General features: G+C 43.6%; 1 protein-coding gene across 3 annotated transcripts; it reads right to left on the reverse strand.

The window, feature by feature from the left end:
* Positions 1–52: 52 nt before the first annotated feature.
* Positions 53–24377, reverse strand: LOC111850175 (alanine aminotransferase 2-like). 3 transcript variants are annotated; one of them, XM_023823805.2, is made up of 12 exons: positions 24239–24377; positions 21533–21708; positions 11024–11113; positions 10814–10922; positions 6129–6262; positions 5715–5958; positions 4347–4426; positions 3828–3964; positions 3529–3703; positions 2194–2349; positions 1633–1745; positions 53–428 (listed from the first exon to the last, which is right to left on the reverse strand). In XM_023823805.2, the coding sequence occupies exons 2-12, from the start codon at positions 21671–21673 to the stop codon at positions 338–340; spliced, it is 1470 nt and encodes a 489-aa protein (XP_023679573.2). In that variant the 5' UTR covers positions 21674–21708; positions 24239–24377; the 3' UTR covers positions 53–337. The 3 variants fall into 3 exon arrangements, with proteins under 3 accessions (XP_023679573.2, XP_023679571.2, XP_023679574.2); XM_023823803.2 differs by lacking the exon at positions 24239–24377 and adding an exon at positions 22410–22548; XM_023823806.2 differs by lacking the exon at positions 24239–24377 and adding an exon at positions 21909–22245.
* Positions 24378–24785: the final 408 nt, after the last annotated feature.

Consider the following 24785-nt stretch of genomic DNA (forward strand, 5'->3'; position numbering starts at 1 on the left):
AATATGAAAACTATTACGCAAAACATTCTCTGTAAGTGCCTGTACAGCACAAAACTGTAGAATAGCCCTTAGCAAGCAGCTCATCCCCTGTTAAATCCATTGTCCATTGACTGCTTCGTAATTGCATTGCCTACAGAGACCCACAGGTAGCATACCACTAAAACCAGCTGCTCTTCCACTTCAGGAGGCATGGTTGGTGATGTACGCAGAATGTAATAACCTGAGCCACAGCCACTATGAGAGCTACGAAAAGGCACCTGGTGATGACTGCAACTTGGCTCAACAAGAGGTTTCTGGTTGCCAAGGATCCAAGGGTGGGGGAGCTGGGAGGGGGGCACTAGGAGTAGTGCTGCGTGAAGCTCTGGTGGAACTCCTTCACCTTGTCAAGCACAATCTTCAGCTTGTCTGTGGGAGGTAGGATGGTCATCCTGGGAAAAAGGTAGAGAAGACCTGTATGCTTGAGTTCTCCACACAATAGGGAGGGGGGATCTCTAGCACCTTGCAAGCTGTCATTACTGGATACACGTGCTCAAGTGCTATTCATCATTGACAGGAGGCTGAAGGCCTATCAGGGGACATTAACAAAACTCGATCTTAATCTTGATCTTAGCTGCTGTTTTTTGCCATACATTAATTGGTTGAATGCTTTATGCATTGACATTAGTCATACTGTACATTCGTACACCAGAAATTGTAGGTAATATTTTCACATGTAATGGATCAGTGCTTTAGAACTTGGACCAACTATCCATCCATATTCTACAGCTTAGGTCCGGCTCACGGAGGCAGCAGTCTGAACAGGGATGCCCAGACTACCCTCTCCCCAGCCAGCTTCTTTCGGGGGAATCCCATGGTGTTCCCAGGCCAGTGGAGAAATATAATCTGTCCAGTGTGTCCTGGGTCTGCCCCAAGGCCTCCTCCCGGTTGGACATACCTGAAACACCTCCCAAGGGAGCTGTCCAGGAGGCATTATAGACAGATGGCCAAACCACCACAGCTGGCTCCTTTCGAGGCGGAGGAGCAGCGGCTCTACTCTGAGCCCCTCCCCCTATCTATAAGGCTGAGCCCCTCCCCCTATCTATAAGGCTGAGCCCAGACACCCTGCAAAGAAAACTATTTTTTGCAGCTTGTATCCATGACCTCATTCTTTCGGTCACTACCCAAAGCTCATGACCAGAGGTGAAGGTAGGAACGTAAATCAACCGGTAAATTGCTCAGCTCTCTACCACTACAGAATGGTACAGCGTCCCCATAACTGCTGATTCTGCACTGATTCACCTCTTGTTCTCCTGATCCCATCTCCTTTACTTGTGAACAAGACCCTGAAATACTTGAAATTCTCTGAGGCAGTAACTGATCCCCAATCCAGAGGATTCTATCGACCCTTTTTTGGTTGAGAACCAAGGCCTCAGACTTGGAGGTGCTAATCCTCATCCTGGTTGTTTCACACTCAGCTGCAGGTCACGGCTCGATGAAGCAAACAGGACCACATCACTGTAGATCGGGTGGCAGTCGAAGAACTTGGACCTCTATAGCCTAATACCTCAAAATGACACTATTGCTTCTTGGAAATTATTTATTTATTATCAACAGGGTGACAGGAGGTCACCAGCCATGTGACTGGACATGTACCTGAAGTGGTAGGTACCATCCATCTGTCCAAAACCACTCCCTGGGACCAGGCAGATACCAGTGTCCTCCAGCAGCTTCATGCAGTAGAACATGTCTGGGGCCTGGCCCATTTCCTATGCACAAGGAGAGGGGGACATCAATGTGCGTGACACAAGAATAACGCTGATTGGGGAGGGATGCAGGACAGGAATCGTTTTATCACTGCGTGCTAAATTTGTGTCCTTTAGGGCAGGTAGGAAGGGTAGTGGGGGGCAGGGGTAGGTTTGTTGTTCCTGCTGCCCGAATCAAAAAGTCACTTTGCCCCCCCCCCTCCTAAAATATTAAAAAATCTTAAAAATAAAAAAATTTATAATAGTGACTGGAGAGAGTAGTTCGTAGCTAGCTAGTTAGCAAAACATGCTACTTTGGCATGTCCTAATAAGGATCACATTCATGCAATGTTTAGCGGAGTCACTGATTCTGGCCATCTAGGGGTCCCCACACAAATATGTGGTTTAGGTGGTGGTAAAAATTCCCTCTTGTGGGGGGCAACAGAGGGCATGTAGCTTGGGGGGGGCATACCCTGGCCTCTGCCACTGCCCGCTCCGGCAGGCTAATGCGGGGGAAGCAGTACATGGCCCCCTGGACCGGGTTGCAGGTGATGCCTGGTATCCTGTTGAATGCCTCCTGTGCCAACTTGGCCTTCGTCGCCAGATCACGCAGGTTGGCTGCTCGCTCCTGTAGGCAGGTAGGAAAGGGAGCAGGGGTGGGGGGTGATGGGAGAATGAGCAGATAGAGAGATCACCAGGCAGTAACACGCTCATCTATATTAAATGTGGAAACGTGCAGATTCACGTTAAACGTCCAAAAACACACTTAATTGTTCTGCCAAGTGTATCATATAAACATATAAAGACGCTTGGTAGAGTCCCATCAAATCTGATCACAAATTAAATGCAGTTTCTTTTCTTTGCATCATAAATTTGGACATGTGGCCCGTTTCCACAAACTTACAATAATCATAAACAGATTACACTTACATGGCACCTTTCATAAACCCAGAGAGAGAAAAAAAGACATCTAAGCAGTTAAGAAGAGAAATGCTCATTAAACAGGAAGGTCTTTAAGTCAGATGAAGAGCAATTACAGAGAGATTGAAGAAGAGAATTCCAGAGATTGTTCAGTGATGGGTGAAGTGGTAGTCCTGGATTTCTGATGACAGTAGCAGGTTTATTGCACACACCATCAATACAGACGGAGAAGTCAGATGTTTTGGATAATGAGGATTTAGAACCTACCACGAAAACTTCAGTTTGTCATTATTTAACTTGAGAAAGTTGCCATCCATTCCAAACTTCAAATCTGAGATGAATGCCATTAGTGTTTTCGGAGGGGATTCGATGGGGGATTGCGATCTAACATATAACTGAATATCATCTGCGTTGCAGTGAAAGTGAAGGCCATGGCTACAAATGATCGGACCAGAAGGGCAAGAGGGAAATTAAAAAGAGAAGGGGGCCAAGAACTGATCCCTGAGGGACACCACTCTTTAGAGGAGCGTCAGAGGACTTGTTTGCCTAGAGTGAAAAACCGTTGCCTGTATGTGCGGTATGACCTTAACCAGAGAAGGGCTATGAGTACAGGAAATGAATACCTTGTGATTTACTGTGTCAAATGTTGTACTTAGGTCTAGGAGAAGGAGAATATTAAGAGCACTGTCATTAGCAACATGAGGAGATCATTGACAATTCTCAAAAGAGCTGTCTCAGTACTGAGCTTTGAAAAGGCTCATCGAGTGCCTTTACCCAAAGAAAAGTATGAAGTTCCATGGCTACCACTCGTCCCGTCACTTTTTCTAGAAATAGAAGACTCGAGAAGGGTCCATAATTGGAAAGATGTTGGATCCATCACCCTGACCTCGATGAAAGTGCTGTAGGAGGGCTCGTCCCGCTGGGGAGGGTTCACCACCAGGTCGAGGAGGGCCTGGCCCGGCACGGGTGGGCATAGCCGCACTGAAACCATCTTTGTCAGCTGTGCCTTGACTTCCGGGTCCATGTTGATAACCTCCATGTAGCCTCCCCGGAAACCACACCTGGGGGGGGCAGACAAGTTATGGTTACCATGGAAACACCATCCATCAATAATGCTGAAATGGGTGTATGCATAGTGTGTGTGTACTGTATATGGGGGGGAGGGGGTGGGCTGATGTGACTCACTCTCCCATGTAGCATTTGGAGGTGGAATGAAAGGAGACCAGCTCCACGATGTCCGAGTACTCTGGCCCCATCTCATAGAGCACCTTCTTGAAGGAGTGGAACTGGCAGTCCTCTGCGTACACATTATCCTGGTACACCTGAAAGCAAGGCAAGTCCATCCATAATCCATCCTCTGCTCATGTACATGGGGTCTACAACCCAAGTGGTAGTATGGTCAAGTTTATGGGTGTTTACTTAAGTATACTTAGATATAGAGATAATTTTATGGATTGTCTGCAAACTCCTTTTTTTTTTTTTTAATTGGGCACCCCTATGGGCAACCATGACATTGTAGGCTCTAGGCCCAAAACACATCTGGCTGTATGAGTGGCTTTGGAAATAAGTTTGACAACTAAATAATGTGAAGAATGGATGAGAGATTATAAAGTAGTAGCAGAAAGCAAGGAGGACAGAGAAGGTCAGAGGGCCATCAGCTTGTATAGTGTAATTAGACAAAAAAAAAGGTGATGTCACAGTCACCTCATCAGCCATCAGGAAGAGATGCTCTTCTGCAGCGAAGCGGATGACATCCTCAATGCATTGGCGGCTTTGGACCTGACCTATGATGCAAAAGACAGAGAGAGACAGCAGTTAAATAAAATGGACATGTGGTACTGACCCATCTGGGATCAGACTGGTAACCCCAGTTCTGACCCAGAAAAACAGTCATGTACACAAGTGGAAAATAGGCGTTCCTACAAGAACACAGGAACAACTCTAGCTCTGGAAGTTAGACATTATATGAACTTTGGCAGCTGACTCATGGCTGGACCAAAGAACATGATGATTGATGATTCACAGTGGCACAGTGGGTATTTATGGAAGAAGTCTAAACCATAGTGAAAACTTCTCTCAGACTAATGTTAAACTCGAAAGTGGTAATTGGTTGGTTCTGTACTAACCAGCAGTGGAGTAGAGACCTGCACTCCTGCGGGAGTACCGCGGGACCCAACGCACCGAGTGCGGCGCGGGACAAGATTTGATGGGTGAATGCGGGTGCGGGCGGTAAGGTCCTCATGTATGTGCGGGTTGCGGGAGAATAGAATTAATCGCGGGACTCCCGCAAAATGGAATTATCTTAAAATTAATTTATTAAAAACAAAATACTCTATTATTTATCTACTCCTCAAAAGCAACAAGAACGACTAAATTAAAATAACAACAATTTACAGGCGAATCGTCTACAGAAACTACAATTGCCGCGCTCTGAGTGCCGGGGGACGTAACCGGACACCCCAAGAAGGAATCAGGCTGGTGCTTGGACGGGATGGCATGTTCTGAAAAGCTCCTCGTTCATGTCCATGTTCATCATTCCATTTAATTAAACTCAAATAAAACAAAACATATTTGTTTATTTTCCGTTTCTTTTTTATATATACTCAAAAGGGAAGCAAGTGAAACAAATAACAGAGTAGCGGGACGAAGCGGTAAAAATAAAACTACTTATATGTTTACCTGCGGGATTTTGCGGGCGGGAGCGGGACAGAACTTGAATACTGCGAGCGGGAGCGGGAGAAAATAATATATATTTTTTGTGGGAGCGGGACAGAATCTTGCGGGAGCGGGCTGGAGCGGGACTAAAAAATCCGTCCCGCGCAGGTCTCTACAGTAGAGTGAGGGACTTATGCTGGTGTTCTAGAACAATGCTTCCCAATCCAGTCCTCAGGAACCCACAGATGGTCCATGTTTTTGCTCCCTTCCAACTCCCTGCCAGACAGTCCTCATTTTTGCTCCCTACCGGGAGCTCAGAGGAAGTAAAAACGTGGACTGTCTGCAGGTCCCCAAAGACCTGGTTGGGAAACACTGATATAGAAGACTAAACCAGCTCCATGCCTATATAGGACTCACCAGTGGGATTTCCAGGATTGATGACGCAGAGTGCACGGGGGCTGCAGTGCTGCCGGGCAGCCACCAGGGCACGTCGTAGCTCGCTAACGTCCAGGGCCCAGCAGCGGTCCTCGTCCAGGTAGTAACTCACCTGGACGGCACCGAGGTCCGCCAGAGCGGCGGAATAGAGGGGATACTGGGGGATGGGGATCATGACCCCTGTTCGGGTCCGACCCTCGCCACTCACCAGAAGTTTCAGTATCGCCTGGGGGAGGGGAGGATTGTGTAAGGCAACGAACCCACCACCAGCTATCTAAATACCAGTAAAATGCACCAATAACACAAACGGATAAACAAAATGAATAACAGCTGGGAATGAAAAGCAGACCAAGAGACCTCCCCCGCAGTGTCAGGGGAAGACAGTCCATCGCCTACCACAATCCCGTCGCTGGCACCCGTGCACAGGTAGATGTTGTCTGGGTTGCAGGTGATGCCTCCATCTCTTCTCTCGATGTAGCGGGCGACATCCTGACGCACGCACTCTATACCCTGACTGGCACTGTAGGCCCCTAGGAAAGATATGACCAGTCAAAGGTACCAGTCAAAACTTGGCACACACCTAGTGTACATCTTTGTGTACATCTTTGACCACGTGACTGCGGATCTTCTCACTGAGAAGTTCTCAGAACGATAGCCGCATTCACGTGTTCATATCTGCATTAGGATGAACTCGAGGACGATTACGGTCACCGGCACGTCCGAGTGTAAATAGTTTTAGCAGCTGCTTATTGATTGTGGGGATTAATTATCACCGCTCGTGAAAACAACTCGCATTTTCTATATTTTATCGTTCCTTTTCTATATATTTATTCGTTCGTATGATATATACAATTTGATATCGCTTGTCATACGAGGTTATTTTTGCATTGCCTTTAATTAATATCTTGATATTGATTTTAATGTGAGGTTGTCTTGTATTACTTGTAATAAAGTGTTTCCGAGTGAACCTAAGCGTGCCTGTTTGTTCCTTCGAGAGCCCTATATCCCTCTCACATCATTTTAATACAATGTCTTAACATAATTATAATACTATCGTAAAGATAAATCATGTATTTATGGGTTAATATTATTTTTCATTTAGATATTTCTTTAGCTATAGCCTATGTGAATGAGGCAGTCCATCGCGCGCTTCTGTGATGTTTTAACGGCATCATTTAGATCTTCCTCAAAGAGAGTACGTCTCTGGTTAAATGGTATGCATTCCGGAGTTTTCTTTAGTACCTGAGATTGGATGTACGCTTCAACATTTATTGGGATTCCTAATTCTTTCATATACTTTTTGTAGTAAATCGTAACCACGCCTTCACAGGTCTTCATAAAAATTATTATATTTTCTCCGGTTTACATATTATAGCCAGCTGAGTTGTGACTACATTTGCGCTGCTCGTCAGCACAGCAGTAGTGAAGAGGAGAGTAAAGGGCAAACGATTGCAGAGCCGAACGAAAGAAGGGCTGAGGGTGACGACTATCGCTACAGAACTGAACAATGTTGTAACATTAGTCACCTTTGTGGTGTTACGCGTCCGAGTGATTTAAAACTGAGATGCCCCCCAAAATTAGTTTTCTTTATTTTTTGTAAGAACTTGAACGTTTGTTTTTTGTGTTAAATGCATATATGCCCATATCACATTAAAAAAATCGTACCTCAAACCCCCTTCTCTACCCATGGCAGCTCATTGTAAATTTTGGTTCAGATATTTAGGAAAAAATGGCTCTTTGCTTTAAAAAGGTTGCCGACCCCTGGCCTAACCCATCTTGCTCTCCATAACGCACATGTACGTGAGAGAAAGCGTCGCAGCAAAGGGCAGCCACCTGCAACAGCATCCATTGGGGTTGGGGGTTTTGGGCCTTACTCAAGGGCCCACAGACATGTGGCTATGGCTCAAATCAGCAATTTTCTGATCACAGGCACAAAATTTATTATGCACACCTACGGAGTACCAGGTAGGACCCCCTTTGTCTCCAGAATCACTTTTAGGGTAGAGGAGTTGTCTTCAGAGGAACCTTTCTGCACATTGCTGTAGCACTAAGCCAGTGGTTCCCAAACTGGGGGGCGCAGAGGTATTGCGGAGGGGCGCACCAATAGGATAGCCTCAGGGGCATGTGCAACCCTAAAACAATCTCTTCACAGACTGGACGATTAAACAAATAAAGCAGCGCAACATTACAGTAACTAACAATAAATAAACCACTACCTTACGTGTACTATTAGAGCATTTATGTAATTTATTTAAACTTTATTTTACCAGGTAAATTAACTGAAAACCAGTTCCCACTGCTTTACGTGATATTTGGGAAAAATAGCAGATAACGCATCGGAACTTCCTGGGATACAAACGTCATACAAACGTCACGTTCTTCAGCCAATAAGGGCAAAGTTGTGTCGTCACGGAGGCTGTTCCAGTTTGTTCAGCCGGCTGAGAGGTGCTGTATGATCTGTCTTAAGTCGTTTTCCTCTTGCAAGGTTTTTGTACCATGTGACATGGTGATGCGTGACGACGTTTTGCAGCGCCAGACCATATCATGAAAAACCAGGTTTAAAATTTTCTACATGAAGTGCAGGGAGACTATCAATTAATCGGTATGATTTACTGTTGTTTTGCGCTATAGTATAGGCTGAAACCTGCGGTTATCATTAAAAACAAAATGGAGAAGAGGTTACAGCACGAAGTGTACTGTAACTGTACTGTTACGTTTTCCATGGCAGTGTCACGCACGTACAGGCAGTGTCTCGTGACTACGCCGGCACTGTCACAGGACAGCGCAGAAGTGTACTGTTACGTCTGGCATGCACTGCTGAGAGAGCGTGAATGCAATATCTACCATTCATTAATAAAAAAAACGATTGAAAACCTGATGTGTAACGAATGCTATCATAGGTATTCCAAAGACGCTCCCCCTAGTGGTACATGCCAGTTACTTCAGATTGTCACGCTAAATGGGTTAGTTTTCTGTGTTCTTTTAAGAAAGGTTATTTTAAAAGGGTCATTACAATGCAAACAATATGTTGCATGTACAAGTTAATTACAGAGGCGTTTTTATTACAGCATTTACTAAAACGCCATGCGTATATGGCAAGCCAAATTGTCTTTCAATAGTCTACGGCTTAGTCGAAATAACTTGATTCCTACTAGTAGAAATGAGTTTAGTAAAAGTTAAGAACTGTGGTTCTTAGCTATTAACATTAAAGAAATTAACTAAATATGTTGTATAATTGATGTTGTAACACGGATGGTTTTGCGACTAGACAAAAGACAATCAATTAAGAATATTGCTGTCTAGGACTCTAGGTTATTAGTATTTTGCCCTAATAAGCTAGTTACATGCCATCGGTGACTCTTTGTGACCATATTTCTAACCTTTAAAATATTCAAAATCGGTTTGCGAAGTTAATATAACGATATAGTTTCTATATCAAATATGAATTCAAACTTAGGCCTAAACTAACTGGCATGTACCACTAGAGGAAGCGTCTTTGGCTGAAAAACAATAGCATTTCGTTGCCATAACTTCTTTTTTTTGTCATTAAGTAACAGTATGAATCACGTTCACATCTTCCCGCGTGTTACGTTTCCATTAATATAGCCTAATAAATACGACAAGACAAAGTGATGATTAAGAACAGAACTCCCATTAACACTTAAATTGCTAATGATTGAATATTGGTTTGTTTTGGATGAATATACCTTCAGTGGCACTCAACGTGCTGCCACGGGACAATCCGCCAAGTCAGACTGCACTACGAGACACTGCCAATACGTGCATGCCAGACGTAACAGTACAGTGCAGCGCTGTCCTGTGACAGTGCCAGTGTAGTCATGAGACACTGCCATGGAAAACATAACAGTACAGTACACTTTGTGCTATAACCGCTGACAAAATGCGGTAATCGTAAGACAAACTTTAATTTGTGTACGCCAATGAATAAACGGGAATGTTAAATCTACATTAGCATAACTTCAAACTTATGCTGGACTTTTATTTTAAATTGTTTGTTTCTTTTTTCTCCCACAGTGGTGAAATTGCACCATTTGTATTTTGTAATTGCATTTGTTTCGCTCAATTAGAAAAGGGAGTTGTATTTCAAATAAAGTTTGAATCTGAACCTGTGTAGTTTGAATGGGGGGGGGGGGGGCTCAATAATGTTCCTATCTAGAAAAGGGGGGCCCTGCAGAGAAAGTTTGGGAACCACTGCACTAAGCTATTATTTTTGCACTTGCGGCCTTCCTGCTCATTCTAATGAGTCTGGCCACTCTCCTCTGACATCTCTCATTAACAAGGCGTTTTCTCCCACAGAACTGCACCTGACTCGATTTTATTTATGTAGCACACCATTCTCTGCAACCTTTAGACCCAATTGTATGTTAAAATCTCAGCAGGAGGGTCATTTTAAAAATGCTGGAACCACCACATATTACATCACACATTTAAATATCATGTGGGTCACCTGTCTTAGCTGTCATCACGCTTAGCTGCACAGTAACTGAACCTCTTGACCCTGTCTCTGTGTTGAAAATTTATTTGCAGTCACATGATTCTCTGTTTATAAGAACCGGATGTTTTAGCATAACTAGTGGTTATAGCCAGTTAAGTGGTCAATGAGTGTATTTCTATTTAGATTTCTAAGTAAACCAACATTAAGAAACACAATACCTATTCAAACAGTCTTAAATATTGATAAGTTATTGAGGTATCTTGTTCAAAGTACGACAGTACTAGGTGGCCTGAGATTTGACAATTATAGCCAATTTTACCAGGAAGGAAAAAGTAGCAATTGCACCCCCTACTGGTCAGAGGAAAATGCTAAATAAGCATATTAAGTTCAATGAAGTTAAACCAAAGTTATATTTGAAAATGTGCCTTGTGTTAGTCCTATTAATGTGTAATGATTTATTGTAACTGTATTTATTACAAATTTGTTTATCATGATAAAGTTTGGCGTAGCCTGTAAAGAATGACTGATTGGGCTCTTTCACCTTGCACCCCCTGGGAGAAATCCCTACTGTGACCTATGAACAGAAGTCTGCTGCCATCTCTCTCTCTCTCTCACACACACTCACCAATACTACCCCCATTGCAGGCCTGTAGGATACGGCGTGCTCTGTTCTTGGCATCTTCCGGAAACTTGTCGTCCTCCAAGAGCTTTGAGTAGGAGCAGAGGGCCACGACCTTGAAGAGAAAGACCAGATCTTCATGGAATCCAGGAACGGAATTCCCACAAAATGCTGCAAGCAAAAGTGGACCATGACAGCCTAATTCAGGGAGCTCACCTGACGAAAGAAGGTGATTGGTCGTTGGCCCATGGCATGGGCATCACCAATGTTGGCTCTGATGACCTCAGAGAAGGGCTTCTTCACTCCCTGAGTGGAAGGAAAGGGAGGAACCACAGAAACAATGATTCATCTGCAATTGTAGGGACACATTCACTATTTTTCTAAATACATAATTCAAATGATTCAGCAGAGAGATCTTCAATCCTGGTTTAACAGTCATCAAGGACAGATATGTCCATGCTGTAATATGGGCGTAGATTAATCATTCTTTTAGCTTGTGAATTAGAAGCTTGTACAAGAATTAACTGCAAAACGAAATCTGAATTTTTGAAGGGAGACCATATGTTTCTGTGGCAAGCCAATGAGCACAAATATTGAACAGCATAATTCAAAAAATCGAATTGGACAATTAAGAGAATTACAATGCAATGAATGGATGATAACCATTATAATAAATTAAAAATAGATTCGCAGTCAAGTAAACCTTCCCAGGAAATAGAGATGGCATGATTACATGTAGAACATCTGTTGTCAGGTCCTTGTTCCTAACTTCTGCTCTATATGCTCGCTGTGTGAGGTATCAGAGCCACATGAGGGCTAATAATATAACGAGACTGTGCGTGTTTGTGTTTACAACTGCAAGCACCTCCGTTGTGTTCAAATAAATAATAATATATTAAAAAAATAGAATTCCTGCTCAATTTCTATTGGGCAAAAATCTGTGGTTGGGCTTTAAACCTAGCCAGTCAATACAAGAGAATGTGGGAAACACCCACTAATGCTCCAGCAGTCTGAGAACAGCTGTGTGTACAAGAGTGTGCACGTCTCCTGTGTGCAAAATGCATTCCACTTTTCTGTGGGTTCACTGTTTATATAAGGACCTGGGCTTCCGGGAGACCCCCCCCCCCCCCCCGAGCTGCTCCCTGCTCCCTCTCTAGTTCCTGTTACTCCTCCCACCTTTCTCTATAAGCTTTCTCTCTCCCAGTGTCCCACATTCAAACACGTGATATTCCCGCTGGTGGGTCACAAGCACTGGGCTACAGTGTATCAAAGCCTGGCCATATGCCACCCAAAATAGAAACTTGTTATATTTGAGATGCCCCCACATTACTGTGTTCAGTTGCTCTGGCATATCCATGTCTGTCTACACCTTCACATCGTACCTCACACAGGACAGCTGCCACTCACAAACAGCCATCTGTAATATAATTACATAAAATTTATATTAAGCAGGGAGATATACTGGGGCGGTGCCACAGCTGCATGGCCCTATTGGAAAGCTGATTGGCCCCCTCCCCTGTCACACACTGATTCAAAACACATCATTGGACAATGATAAGGTTTGCCGCTGTGTGTAAACCATGACTCCTCTTACAGTATGACCCCAATCATACAAAACGATTTTATATATGAGTCACTGACAAATAAGGGTTGGCAAGATGGCAAAGTCTTTTAAAGATTTATTTTAAAAGCATGCATCAGGTTTTTTTAAATGTAGATTTCATATTCATGTATTTCATGTCATTTGAAATGAATTTGCACCATTTTTTACAAAAGGTAAGACTGAATGCACCTGAAAGTGTCAAATGGTGTAAGAAAAAGAATGAGAAATTTTAAAATGTATTTTTCATGAGTGCATTTAAGTGTAGTCATAAAAATAACTAATTTTTAAAATATCATGAAAATTGATTTTATTAGGATTATGTCTAAATTTTAAATTTATGCATTTTTGACCCTCTGTGAATTGCCACCTTATCATGGTGGAGAGGTTTTGTGCCCCTCTCTGATAATAGGAGTTATGTAGTTATGTTGTCTGGGGGGATTGCCCCTGGTAGGGTCTCCCAAGGCAAATTGGTCCTAGGTAAGCGGGCGCACTAAGTGCAATTCAGAACACCCCCATGTGGATTACCATAAAGGAAGATGTGACCACGCCCAGACTGGGGAGACCGGAGTCCCGCCCTAGAGCCAGGCCTTGGGGGAAAGCTCATGGACAAGTGCCTGGTGTGCAGGCCTCTACCTCTGGGTCCCGGCTGGGCATAGTCCAAAAGGATCACATGGGTCCACTGTCCTGTGGGCCCACCATCTGCAGGAGGGGCTATGGAGGTCGGGTACAGTGTAGATCAGATGAGAGTCAAAGGCAGGGGCCTCGCGGACCGATTGTCGGTGACCAAATCTGCTTATAGGTAAATGGAATGTACGTAGCCTCTCTGGTGGGAAAGGAGCCAGAATTGCAATAGGTAGAGACAAATAGTTGGGTTCATCCCAATTCATGGCTTAGGCCCTGGAACCAAGCTCTTGGAATGGGGCTTGACTCTATTCCACTCTGGAGTTGCCCGTAGAGAAAGGCGCTGGGCAGGTGTGGTTCTATATACAGCGCCCCCTGGTTAAGCGCCAGTACATTGGAGTTTACCCTGATGAAAGAGAGGGTTGCCTTCCTTCAACTCTGTGCTGGGGGTCGGGCTCTTACTGTTGTCTATTCATAGGCACCAAACACTGGTTCAGGGTATACGGCCTTCTTGGAGACCTTGTATGGGGTGCTGGAAGGCGCCCCTTCTGGAGACTCCATTGTTCTGCTGGGGGACTTTGATATCACATGGGTAGAGACAGTGAAACCTGGAAGGGTGTTATTGGGAGGAACGGCCTTCCCAATCTGAAGCCGAACAGTGCTGTTATTGGACTTCTGTGCTAACCACAGTTTGTCCATAAATTCAAGCATAGGGATGTTCATAAGTTCACTTGGCACCAGAGCACCCCAGGCCGCAGTTTGATTATCTATTTTGTAATTGTATCGTCGAATCTGCGTCCGCATGTTTTGGACACCTGGTGGTGAGCTGAATCCGATGGCGGGGGAAGATGCTGGATAGACCTGGTAGATCCAAACACAGTGAGGCTGTGCTGGGAGTGTCTGGCATGGGACCCTGTCCAGGAGATCTACAACTCGTACCTCTGACAGGCCTTCTCCTGCATTCTAAGGGAGTCAGAGGACATTGAAGCTGAATGCGTAAGGTTCTGAGACTCCATTGCAGGAGCAGCTGTGTGGAGCTGTGACCGTAAGGTTGATGGCACCTGTCATGATAGCAATCCCCAAACCCGATGGTGGACACCAGCAGTAAAGGACGATGTCAGGCTGAAGAAGGAGATATTCCAAACTTGGTTAGCTTGTGGGACTCTTGAAGAAGCTGACAGGTACTGGCAGGCTAAGTGGAATGCAGCTTTGGCAGCTGTTGAAGCAGAAACTCAGGTGTTTGGTGAGACCATGGAGAAGAACTTTTGGTTGGCCTTGAAAAGATTCTGGCAAAACATCAGGTAACTCAGAAAGGAGGAGCAGGGCTTCACCCATGCTGTTTATAGCAGGTTTGGAGAACTGTTGACCTCAACTGGGGATATAGTCAGGTTGTGGAAAGAATATTTTGAGAACCTCTTGATTCCCACTGATACACCTCCCTTGGAGGAAGTAGAACTGGAAGATTCAAGGGAGGACTTGTCCATCTCTAGGGCTGAGGTCACTTAAGTAATCAAAAAGCTCTTCAGTGGTAAGGCTCTGGGGGTGGATGAAATTCACCCCAAGTTCTTGAAAGCTATTGATATTGTTGAGTTGTCTTAGCTGACACACCTCTTCAACATTGTGTGGACATTGGGAACAGTGTCTTTGGATTGGCAGACAGGGTTTGTGGCCCCAATCCGGTCTCCAAAAGGGGTCTTATCCATTGGTCAAACCTTAGATCCATGAGGAACAATGTAGATGCAGGTTAGGGAATGCTGGACCAGCACTTCAATCTCACAGGTATATTGGATGATTCATGGGAGTTTACTCAACTGTTCCACATGTGGTTTGGGAACTTGGAAAAAGCATACCACTTGGGAGGTCCTGCAGGGTGTGCTTCAAGAGTATGGAGTACGGGGTCAGCTACAGAGTTTGGCTCACATCACTAGTAGTAAGTCAGTCTCATTCCCGGTGAGTGTGGGTGCCTTTTGTCATTGATTCTATTCATAACATTTATGGACAGAATTTCTAGGTGTAGCAAAGGAGCGGATGGGGTCTGGTATGGAAAGGAGCTGGAGATCAACAGACAGCATCAACAGTAATGCAGACGCTGTACCGTTCTGTCATGGTATAAAGTGAGCCCAGGCGAAAGGCAAAGCTATCAATTCACTAGTCCATCTACATTCTTACCCTCATCGATGGACACAAGCTTTGGGTAGTGACTGAAGGAATGAGATCACAGATATAAGTGGCAAATATGAATTTCCTTTGCAGTGTGTCTGTGCTCAGCCTTAGATATAGAGTGAGGAGCTCAGACATTCAGGAGGGCCTCAAAGTAGCTCCTCTGCATCGAAAAGAGCCAGTTGAGGTGGTTCGGGCATCTATGTAGGATGCCTCCTGGACACCTCTCCGGGGAGATGCTTTGGGCATTTCCAACCAGGAGGAGACCCCAGGGCAGACTCAGGAGACACTGGTGAGATTATGTCTCTCAGCTGGCCTAGGAACACTGTGGGATTCCCCCAGTGAAGCTGGAGGTGGTGACTGGTAAGCTCCTCCAGGGAGACACCAAGATATTCATAGGCCAGCCGAGAGATAGTACACTCTGGAGAGATTTTACGTCTGCCCTAGGGTCTCCTCCCAGCTGGACATGGCCAAAGCACCTCCCCAGGAAGTCATCCATGAGGCATCCTAGATAGAGGGTTGACCTCCTCAGCTGGCTCTGTTTGATGTGGAGGAGCAGTGGCTCTACTCTGAATCCCTCCTGGATGTCCAAGCTCCTCATCCTAAGGCTGAGCCCAGACACCATGCAAAGGAAACTCATTTCTGCCACTTGTTTTGGCAATTTTATGGGAGAAGCCAGGCTTTCTGTGTAGTCTTAGAGCAATCACTTGTGAATGTTATGCTGGTCAATCAAACAATTCTCAATACAATTCCCACTGTTTACGTTCACATTAGGTCAACTGAAGCAGTGCTTGACAGGCTTCAAACCTGTGTCTCTCACCTGGCCTGGGGTTCAGAATCATGCCCTTAACAACCATCTTTAAGCAACAGGATTACCCCACAGAGGTAAATAATAACGACCTAATGACACTTAAACCCCCCAAGACATCTGGGTAGCTAGCCGAGGAAGTCCTGTCCAAGACTGGCCAGTGTCCAGTTGGCTCTCAATCTAGAGCCACACCATACCAGCTTATTCATGTCATAAAAACATCAAGGTCATTGCTAGATTTATACCTACATGAAAAGCCCTAAAAGCTATCCCTTACTAGAGCTACCTCATCTTTCACACACTCAAACTGTGAAGGTACTAGGGGTGTAATGGGACCCGGTATATTATTGAATAATTTGGTACGCCCCCAACAGTTCAATACACACACATGAACTGCGATATTACACCTGTCATTTTCCTATACATATTGGCACAAATATGAGATGTATTTTTTTGGGAAAAAACATCATCTAATAAACTGGGGTTATCTTATTTTCGAGGGCTAGAATTATATGTTAATTTAAGCCATCTGCTGTTTTATACTATCTGAATTTTGACTAAAGGTAATTACATAGTTCATATGTAATCAACGTTGTTTCAGCAATATGACGTAAGAGCGGTGATCCCACCCGTTGTCAACAATTGGCTGACATAATGTGACGCCATGGGGTTGGTTAGCAGCCAGCATGCTTTGTACCACACTGCACTTATCTTTAAATAATGTAAACTAATATGTGTATTGCTGTATTTAACTGTAAATGTGATTACTATGTAATGTTTGCTGTGGAATGCATGCGCTTCATTTGTGTGAAGTGAGAATGCTTTGTAAACTGTTGGTTTCCTTGTCTGTGCAACTGCTAGTATTAAAGCAATAGTGACTGTTAGTAAAGAGAGTATTTCATTTTAAAAGAGTTGTCATCTTCATTATAATGACTTGACCACTAGCCACAATAATTTTTGCCCCATTTATGTGTCTGCTGCATCAAAAACATTCTGCACTCTCTTGGGTTGTGGAGTTTATAATATTGATCTATCTACAGTTACTGTGCTGTGATTGGATATTTTTTAACAGTGATATGTTTAACTGGGTATATGGTCTTGTTAAATAAAATTACTATATTTTTCTTTATAAAAAGGTGAGATTTGGTAGCAGTTTCAGAGAGTGTTGACATTTTTATCTTTTTACAAAGAACCTCACTATAAAGAAATGGGTCTCATTACGGTACCGACTTGATTTTGTACTTTGTGTTGTTTTACATTTATTATTGCCTATATAAGTATGTATCCTGCTCATATAAAATAATAGTCAAATCAGTTCAAGGTTGTCAAAAGTTAGACAATGCCAACACAGAATGCTTAGAGGCTCGCTTGATGTTACACTATCATTTTTTAATTTAATAAGTCCTGTACAGGTAATATATATATATATGTACACTTTTAATTTAATTTAAAACAGAATTGATAACCAGTAGGTGCTTTGTCTAAGTTGAGAAGCACTTTAAAATCTTTATGTTTTTCTCTCCTTGATTTTGTGCAGCAGACACACAAAGTAGGTCTAATTAGTAATGCAGCCATTTTTTTGGATGGAATGTTGGACAAATAAAGAGTTCATTGTTCAATTAAACATTGATGTTTTTATTTTCTGCTTATACATAAAAATATTGAAACCGTACCATTACCATGCTCCAAAAACCGTGACACATGCCAAACAGTGGGAAAACTGTACTGTTCCACCCCTTGAAGGTATAGTATGTGTGCATGTGGGTGATATTTTCCTAAGGCTATGGGGACACTAGCTCACAGAAGGTTAGTAAAACTTGCAAAAAGACACCCCTGTGAGTAAAACAGTATGTGCGTGAGTGAGTGAGTGAGTGAGAGAACACTGAAGTGAGGTCTAGTTTCACCATGTTATTGTACTTCCTCTCTTCTGGTCTACGACTGCCACAATGCCACTGCTGTTTTGTGCATGAGAGTCTCGCTCCTGTTCCTGCTTCCCTGCACTGGGGGGGAGCCCCCCCCCCCAACCCCTGCAAGGCCAAGCCCAGACCTTTAATGAAAATCAACACCTAACCAGCGTGCCCAAAAATGGCCTCACCCTTTACACACATTACTCCAGGAAGGCAGGGAGAAAGTGTCTAAACTGGTAGCAATTTGCTGCAATTTAACAGGAATTCATTGCTCTGAAGACCTCAGGGGTAAACTGGGCCAACTTCTCTATTGAACCGCTTCAGATTAATTAAGGGACAGTCCGCTGAAAAGGCCCGGTGGCTCAGCACACCGGGATCCAGGGAACACGGCGTAACCATGACTAAGGGGTAGCCATAGCAACCCCTGCTGCCTGGCACGGCCAATCCTGCTGGCCTCAAAAAGCATTTATTCCATCCAAATCAAATCTCCTGTCAATCATCCCATTCGACTGGACAATCAAAAACACTTTCCAACAAGCCAACAGAAAAGCATCAAGACAAAAGACTGAGTAACAATAAATAATGCAATCTTTGTTTATGACAATATATTACAGAAAAACGACAAAGTAATTTTTCACCCAATTCTGGGATTATAAATACTTAAACAAGCAATATTAAAAGGAAAATTAAATTCAAGAACATGATCTGCTAAATCCCACTGGAATTCTAGAAGGGATCAGCATTCTCCATGAAACTGCTATAGAAGGAATCCAGCAATGCTTTCCCTCACTCCAACAGCATATACCATAAGGGTAACGTGATGGAATATGTTCAGCGTGGACACCAAGCCTTATCAATTATCAACTTTCAAGTCTGCAATGGAGTAAATCTGAAAAGCAAAAACCTCCGTCAGTGCTCCCCTTTGGCTTCTGCTATGTTCACCTTTACTTGATTCAACCAAATAACTACACAGGCAGTTCAGCTCAAACTCCAGGGTTGAGAAGCAGTCTTGACATCTGGACCGGGGTGGGGGATGAGGGGGGACAGGCTCAGTTGTCCCTGGGCCCTGGACAAAGGGGGCCCAAAAGGGCACTCTAACCTTTAAATAACCTCCTGGAACAATTTGTGAAAAATACGTATTTATGAAAACCTTATATACTACTTGTGAATCACATAAAAGCTTATTTGACCCTTGCATGTTAATGTGGTTTATCTTAAATGTCATTCATATTTTGTTGATATGTGTTTATTAAAAACAAATGAAGTGACTGGTAATTTACTGTTTGTATTCTAACGGACTCCAAATTTCATACATATGGGACCAGATTTTACCATTAATCAGCTTTTTTTACTACGTTAAATTGTAGTCGGTTTTAATTAAAGAAAAAATATTTTATTTCAATAACTAACAAGCTTTGCATTTCTGTTTTACCTGGAAATAAAATTGTTTCACATCACATTCTTACCCTAGCATCACATTTCTTTATTTAAAAAAATAGTAATAAACTGTGACTATCACCCTCGTTCTTGTCCTGTGCCCATTTGGCCAGCAGAAGTTTGACCATCTCCAAGGCTGCTTTTGGGGTTTCATTGCTTCTGCCGACGGTTTAGGACGTGAAAGATATCCTATGGCTGTCCTCAAGACGATAAAATATTTTAGATAAAATTATATATATTTAAATGCTCTTCCTGCAAGTTGTCATAATAAATCGTTTTTGAAGGATTTCTTTTGAAGGATTCATATAAACAGGGTCAGCCTATGGATGTCCTAAGGACCACAAAAGAGCGACATGATGCGGCTGTCCCTTGTTTATGTCCCTTGCATTACTGGTAAAATGTTAAATATCAATTATTTACAAAAAGGCATCTGTATGGGTTTAATGTGCATAATATGTTCAGAATGTCCACAATTGATCCCGAGAACATCCTTAAAAAGTCCATAATAGGTCCTCTAGGTGGCCTTAGGACATCCCTTAAAGTCGTCCTCAGGACCTAAAAAAAACCCTTTCCATTTTGATGTCCTAAGGACATCCTTTGAGGATGTCATTCTGACCAAAACAGGACATATTGCTGTTTGCTGGGCATTTTGATACATAAATCCTTAAATAAGTGTCAATTATATATGTAGAATATTTTGGCATATTAATCCTTTTCATGCCAAAAGACACATAGGGCATCAATGATTTGCCTCTATCTGCTCCTGTCTTGGGCTATGTGTTCTGCTTCACCCCATGTTAGGTCCATCTCCTTCAGCTTTTTCATCTCAGTTTGCTGCCAGGTCGTTTCAGGCCGGCCTTGTTTGCGCTGCCCAGGTGGTGTCCATCTCAGAGACCTGTTCATCTCGCTGATGACCTGCACTGTTTTGGGGTTTCAACCATGGTGCGGACATTCCACTTTCCTAGTCGGATTTTAGTTTTGGGCCCCGAGTCATACCTCCGACTTCCTGCTGGGGGCTTCCATCAGAAAAAGTTATACTGCCATTTATTAGGCTCAAGTGCAGTACAGGGTCTGTAACTGTAGCATTTCCGTTACTTGATGGAAGTTTTATGCGGTGGGGTGGTGCCCAACCCGCAACCCGTGGGACCAGGTGCTGAATTTCATCTGGTCTCTATACTGAAACCTGCCTGGCTAGGTTGAACCTGCCAGCCCCCACCTCTAAAGTTCTCAGTGGTCATCGAGACGCACAAGCCTCCCCACCACGGCAATTTACCAGCACAGGGGAAAAAGATAAGTAGCAAAAACTAACAAATAACTAACAGAAAATGCTATGGTAGCAATCTTTTGACAAGGCAGTAAACAAATGGCAGAACACCCAAACAAAAGCAATGCCTTATGCAAAAAGGCAGCAGCAATCCATTTAACAAAATATGATTTCAGTTTGCAGTCAATTTCTTGCCTTTTTTCATGTTCTGATCCTTTTTAAGCGTAATTCTAAGAGAATTTTAGGTAACAAAAAAAGCACTTAAGTAAAGAAATAATGACTTACATTATACCGTGATAATTAACAATATCATTTTGGGTACGAGGTCCAGATTTGAAGAACCTTGGGCTAGGAGATCATCCAGCCCTCAGGCACAAGCAAGACACACGGCAAGGTTGATCGGAACCCTCAACTTTTTTTGGCAAGTCAAAATTCTTGTGATAACAGCTTAACAGGGGAAGGTGTACTCAATACACTAATTTTCCCTGCAATGTTCACCCATAACACGCCTGAGCTTTAGAAAATGGAGAAATGTGAATAGCGCTATACAATTTAACTTAGATAAGCATCTCAAACACGCAGGTGTTTCTGTTAAAAAAATTACTTGTGCAAAACGTTTAACAAAAGAGTGGCTCTTTTTGAGCCATCATTCTCGCACAAGGCGCTCTAACCGGGGTCTCCGCTTTCAGTCCCGCCTTTTTCTCCGGATTCCAGTGAACAATAAGCAATGCATGCAGATTTACAATTTTCACACAGGTGGCCACTAATGCCAGTAGAACCTTCGCCTTTTCAAATGTGGATGTGAACAAAATGTTGGAAAGATTTCAGATCCAAATATATGTTAATATGCAAAACATTAGTTCATAAAAACGTATGGCATGTGTTACCCTAAAAATTTAAATGCATGCACGTCGTTAAATCTTACCTCTTTGAGCTCATTCTCTATCTGCACGGCGCGCTGCACGATAGGACCCCTCACCGCGTATTCCACCTTCTTCACGTTGGGGTTCATGGTGTCCGTGGTAAGCACCTTCCCCCGTTGACACACCACGCCGTTTTCCGTCATCTGCCACAGATCGAGTACACGGTTCGAGGAGACCTCTGTCAGAAAAATGGGGAAAGCTCCTTTAATGCCAGGCTGAGCGTATCAGCCCAACAACTTGACGCAGAAGTTCTCTAACCTCAACCCCACAACCCCCTCCCCCTTTTGGGTCGGCATGCATGTCAATGACACAAACGCTTCGGTTCACTTTTACGGCTTAAACGGTACTAAATGAGCGATATGGCTGCAAAATGAATACCTGGTGTAAGCTCCGAAGGCTCCAAAATAAAGTCAGAAACACGCCGAGTGCAGTGGTATCCCCGCACGGAGCTCGGAATTCACGAAATTAAAAGATAAAACTAGTCTTATCGCCCACTGACTTCACTGCTGCACGAAAAGTTTGGTCAAAGTTATTAATGGCAATTAAAAATGATAACCGATCACCCAAATAAAATTTAGATGGAAACACGTGCCATGATTACCAGATTAATTAAATTTAGCTTTCCTTTCTCGTTCTCTACGCACACGATAAACACTGCCCTGACCCTTCTGAAGCAAAAGCACTGAAAAACACGGACAGTCCTTGCGGCGGTCCTTATCAACAAGCCGACCGCCGAGGCACCTTGCGAGATACAGGGTCGATGTTTTACTGAAAGGTGCCCATCCTTACATAAATGTGTAACTGGACTTTTATTTTGAATGGAAGTATAATTAGTTAAACGGAAGATAGAAAATGACAGCGTAGAAAAGTTTTACCTACCACAGTTTTAACACCACCGACCACGATCTTGAAACGTGTTATGAATTAAGACCAGACAACCCAGTTTGTTGAGGACTTTAAAAATTGCGTGATGTTTCGTCATTTCAGAGCCAACTGCTCTTAACTGAAAATAACACTGTTCCCGGGGGTGTTATCAGGAAAGCACACACAGGCCACGGACCAGCTGTCAGTACCCGGCCCCCCGCCCCGACCAAAAACCCATAAACCACAACTGCAGCCCAGGGATGCAGTGTCACTTGTGCAGCTGCCCAAAAGATTGTGTGGCTTTCTCATGGGCACCTGTGGCCAAGCATCTGGATCTGCAGTGGCATGACGATTGTGATGCAGATGCCCTGCATGGCGTAGACTTCCGAATTTCCCCACTTGCACAACTGCCCACCCGCCAGCCCACCCAGCAGACTGTGCCAAATAGTAACACCATTAGCGCTTCTTCAGAGAAAGGCATCGGCGGAGTATCAGACACACTCCCACAGCGCACATTCTTTATAATAGTACTCAAATTAGCAAGAAATTCGGTCACTTTGTGATGGAATAGGCCTATTTAAAAGTGTAATTGCATGTCATATCAATTTGTAATAATAATTTATTGTAAATGTATTTACTTGCATGATGGTGACATGACAGCACATGCAAGGTTGTCTGTCAGTCATTTTATGCATGCATGAAGGATACACATGTTGGGTTTTCATGTTGGATAGACATGTTGGGTTTTCATTCTGCGTGGATTCCATGTTTCATCTGCTTCATTAAGGTTCACATAACATCGTTAGATTCCAGTGTCCGTGATAATGTGTATGCATGTTGACCGCTTGCAAACATTGATTTTGCTCAGCACTCATGGATTTTTTTGTACTTACAGTAGCTGCACTAACCTTGTTAAAGAGCCTGATAACATTTCATCTGCCGCGGAATATGTTCACAATGGTCACCACGTTTGGCCATGCAACACTGCATCCCTCCGGCCAACAGAGGGGGACATTTTAAAAGAAGGCCGGTCGCTCTGTCTATTTTGAATGGATATGTAATCCCATTGGGTTTACTCTGTATCCTGGCAATGATCCCGCCTGCTGAAGCTCAGGTTTGCACAGGAAGCCTCGTGCTCTCCATGTGGCGAGTAGACAGGGGGACCAGGTCGGAGGCTGGTTCCATTTTAGGGCTAGCAAATTTTCTGCCCTGTTCTTCCCTCTCTGGTATTTCCTCTTCTGCTTTCCAAGTTGTGTGAACACATGTTTTTACCACTGATCCGTGTCCCATGTGGCATCAAAAACCCAAATTAGTGAACAAGCTGCCACTGTCTGTCACTGAATACGTTAATGTCTAAATGTCTTTTTATTGTGAACCTGCAATTTCCTTAGGAATTAATAAATTATCGAATGCAATGTAATGTAATCTATCCTATCTATCTATCTATCTATCTATCTATCTATCTATCTTATGAGCTGGCAGACTGATCATAGTAATATCCTATCATTTGCCATCTACTGTGATTAATGTGAGATAGAGACAAAATAGTTACTACTCCTATACCATTCACAAATAGCATGCATTAAGAACACTTCTTTAATCCATTTTGGCATGTTAAAATGGCAACACGGTGGGTGCCATTGTCCATGTTGTTCATCAAAATCAATAAAATTAGCCAGCTGAGAGACAAACTGGAAACAACTGAAGTGTTAGTACCCCCAATCTTACTTTCACTATGGGTCAAAAAACCAACTTCTGATTATTCCCATAAAATATTAAACAAAAATGATGTTTGTAAAAAATGTCTATATTGTAACACAGCACACAGACACATGGCGAGGTACCTCTCCAGGAGGATGGAACCAGGAGACAGTCCACTGTCTTCTGTGTCCTTCTCTGTGTCCTCTTCCAACCTCGACACCCTTGAGCTTGGAGAGGGTGGTGACGTCAACCTCCCTTGTTCCCACCCCCAATGTACAAATCAAGTCTATTCAAGGAAACTGACTGGGGTTCAATGAGGGGGTGTGTGATCTTAGCCAGGAGTAGCAAGAACGAAGACAGGAAGAAATATAGCTTTGCTTTCTGCTACACTGCTCCATGTGGACATTGCTTTGAGATCGAGTCACACGCTGACTGCTGATCTGAGAGCAACACAGGGTGAGGCGATGAAGTGGGATATTGCAATAAGAGGAACCCTTTATTGAGAAACATGACAAGAAAGAGTGAGTGGGCAGTTTCCACATCGACAAACAAAAAAATAACCTGACCAAAATACAGACAAATGGGAAAGGGGAGGCTGGGAATGGCGCTCCAGCCTGGATAGACACCTGATACGCAGTTATGTGATCGGTCTGTTCCTCCAATGTTCGCCAAGGCACAAGTGTCACGTGG

This window comes from Paramormyrops kingsleyae, chromosome 1, assembly GCF_048594095.1.
Source record: "Paramormyrops kingsleyae isolate MSU_618 chromosome 1, PKINGS_0.4, whole genome shotgun sequence".
Classification (NCBI taxonomy): Eukaryota; Metazoa; Chordata; class Actinopteri; order Osteoglossiformes; family Mormyridae; genus Paramormyrops; species Paramormyrops kingsleyae.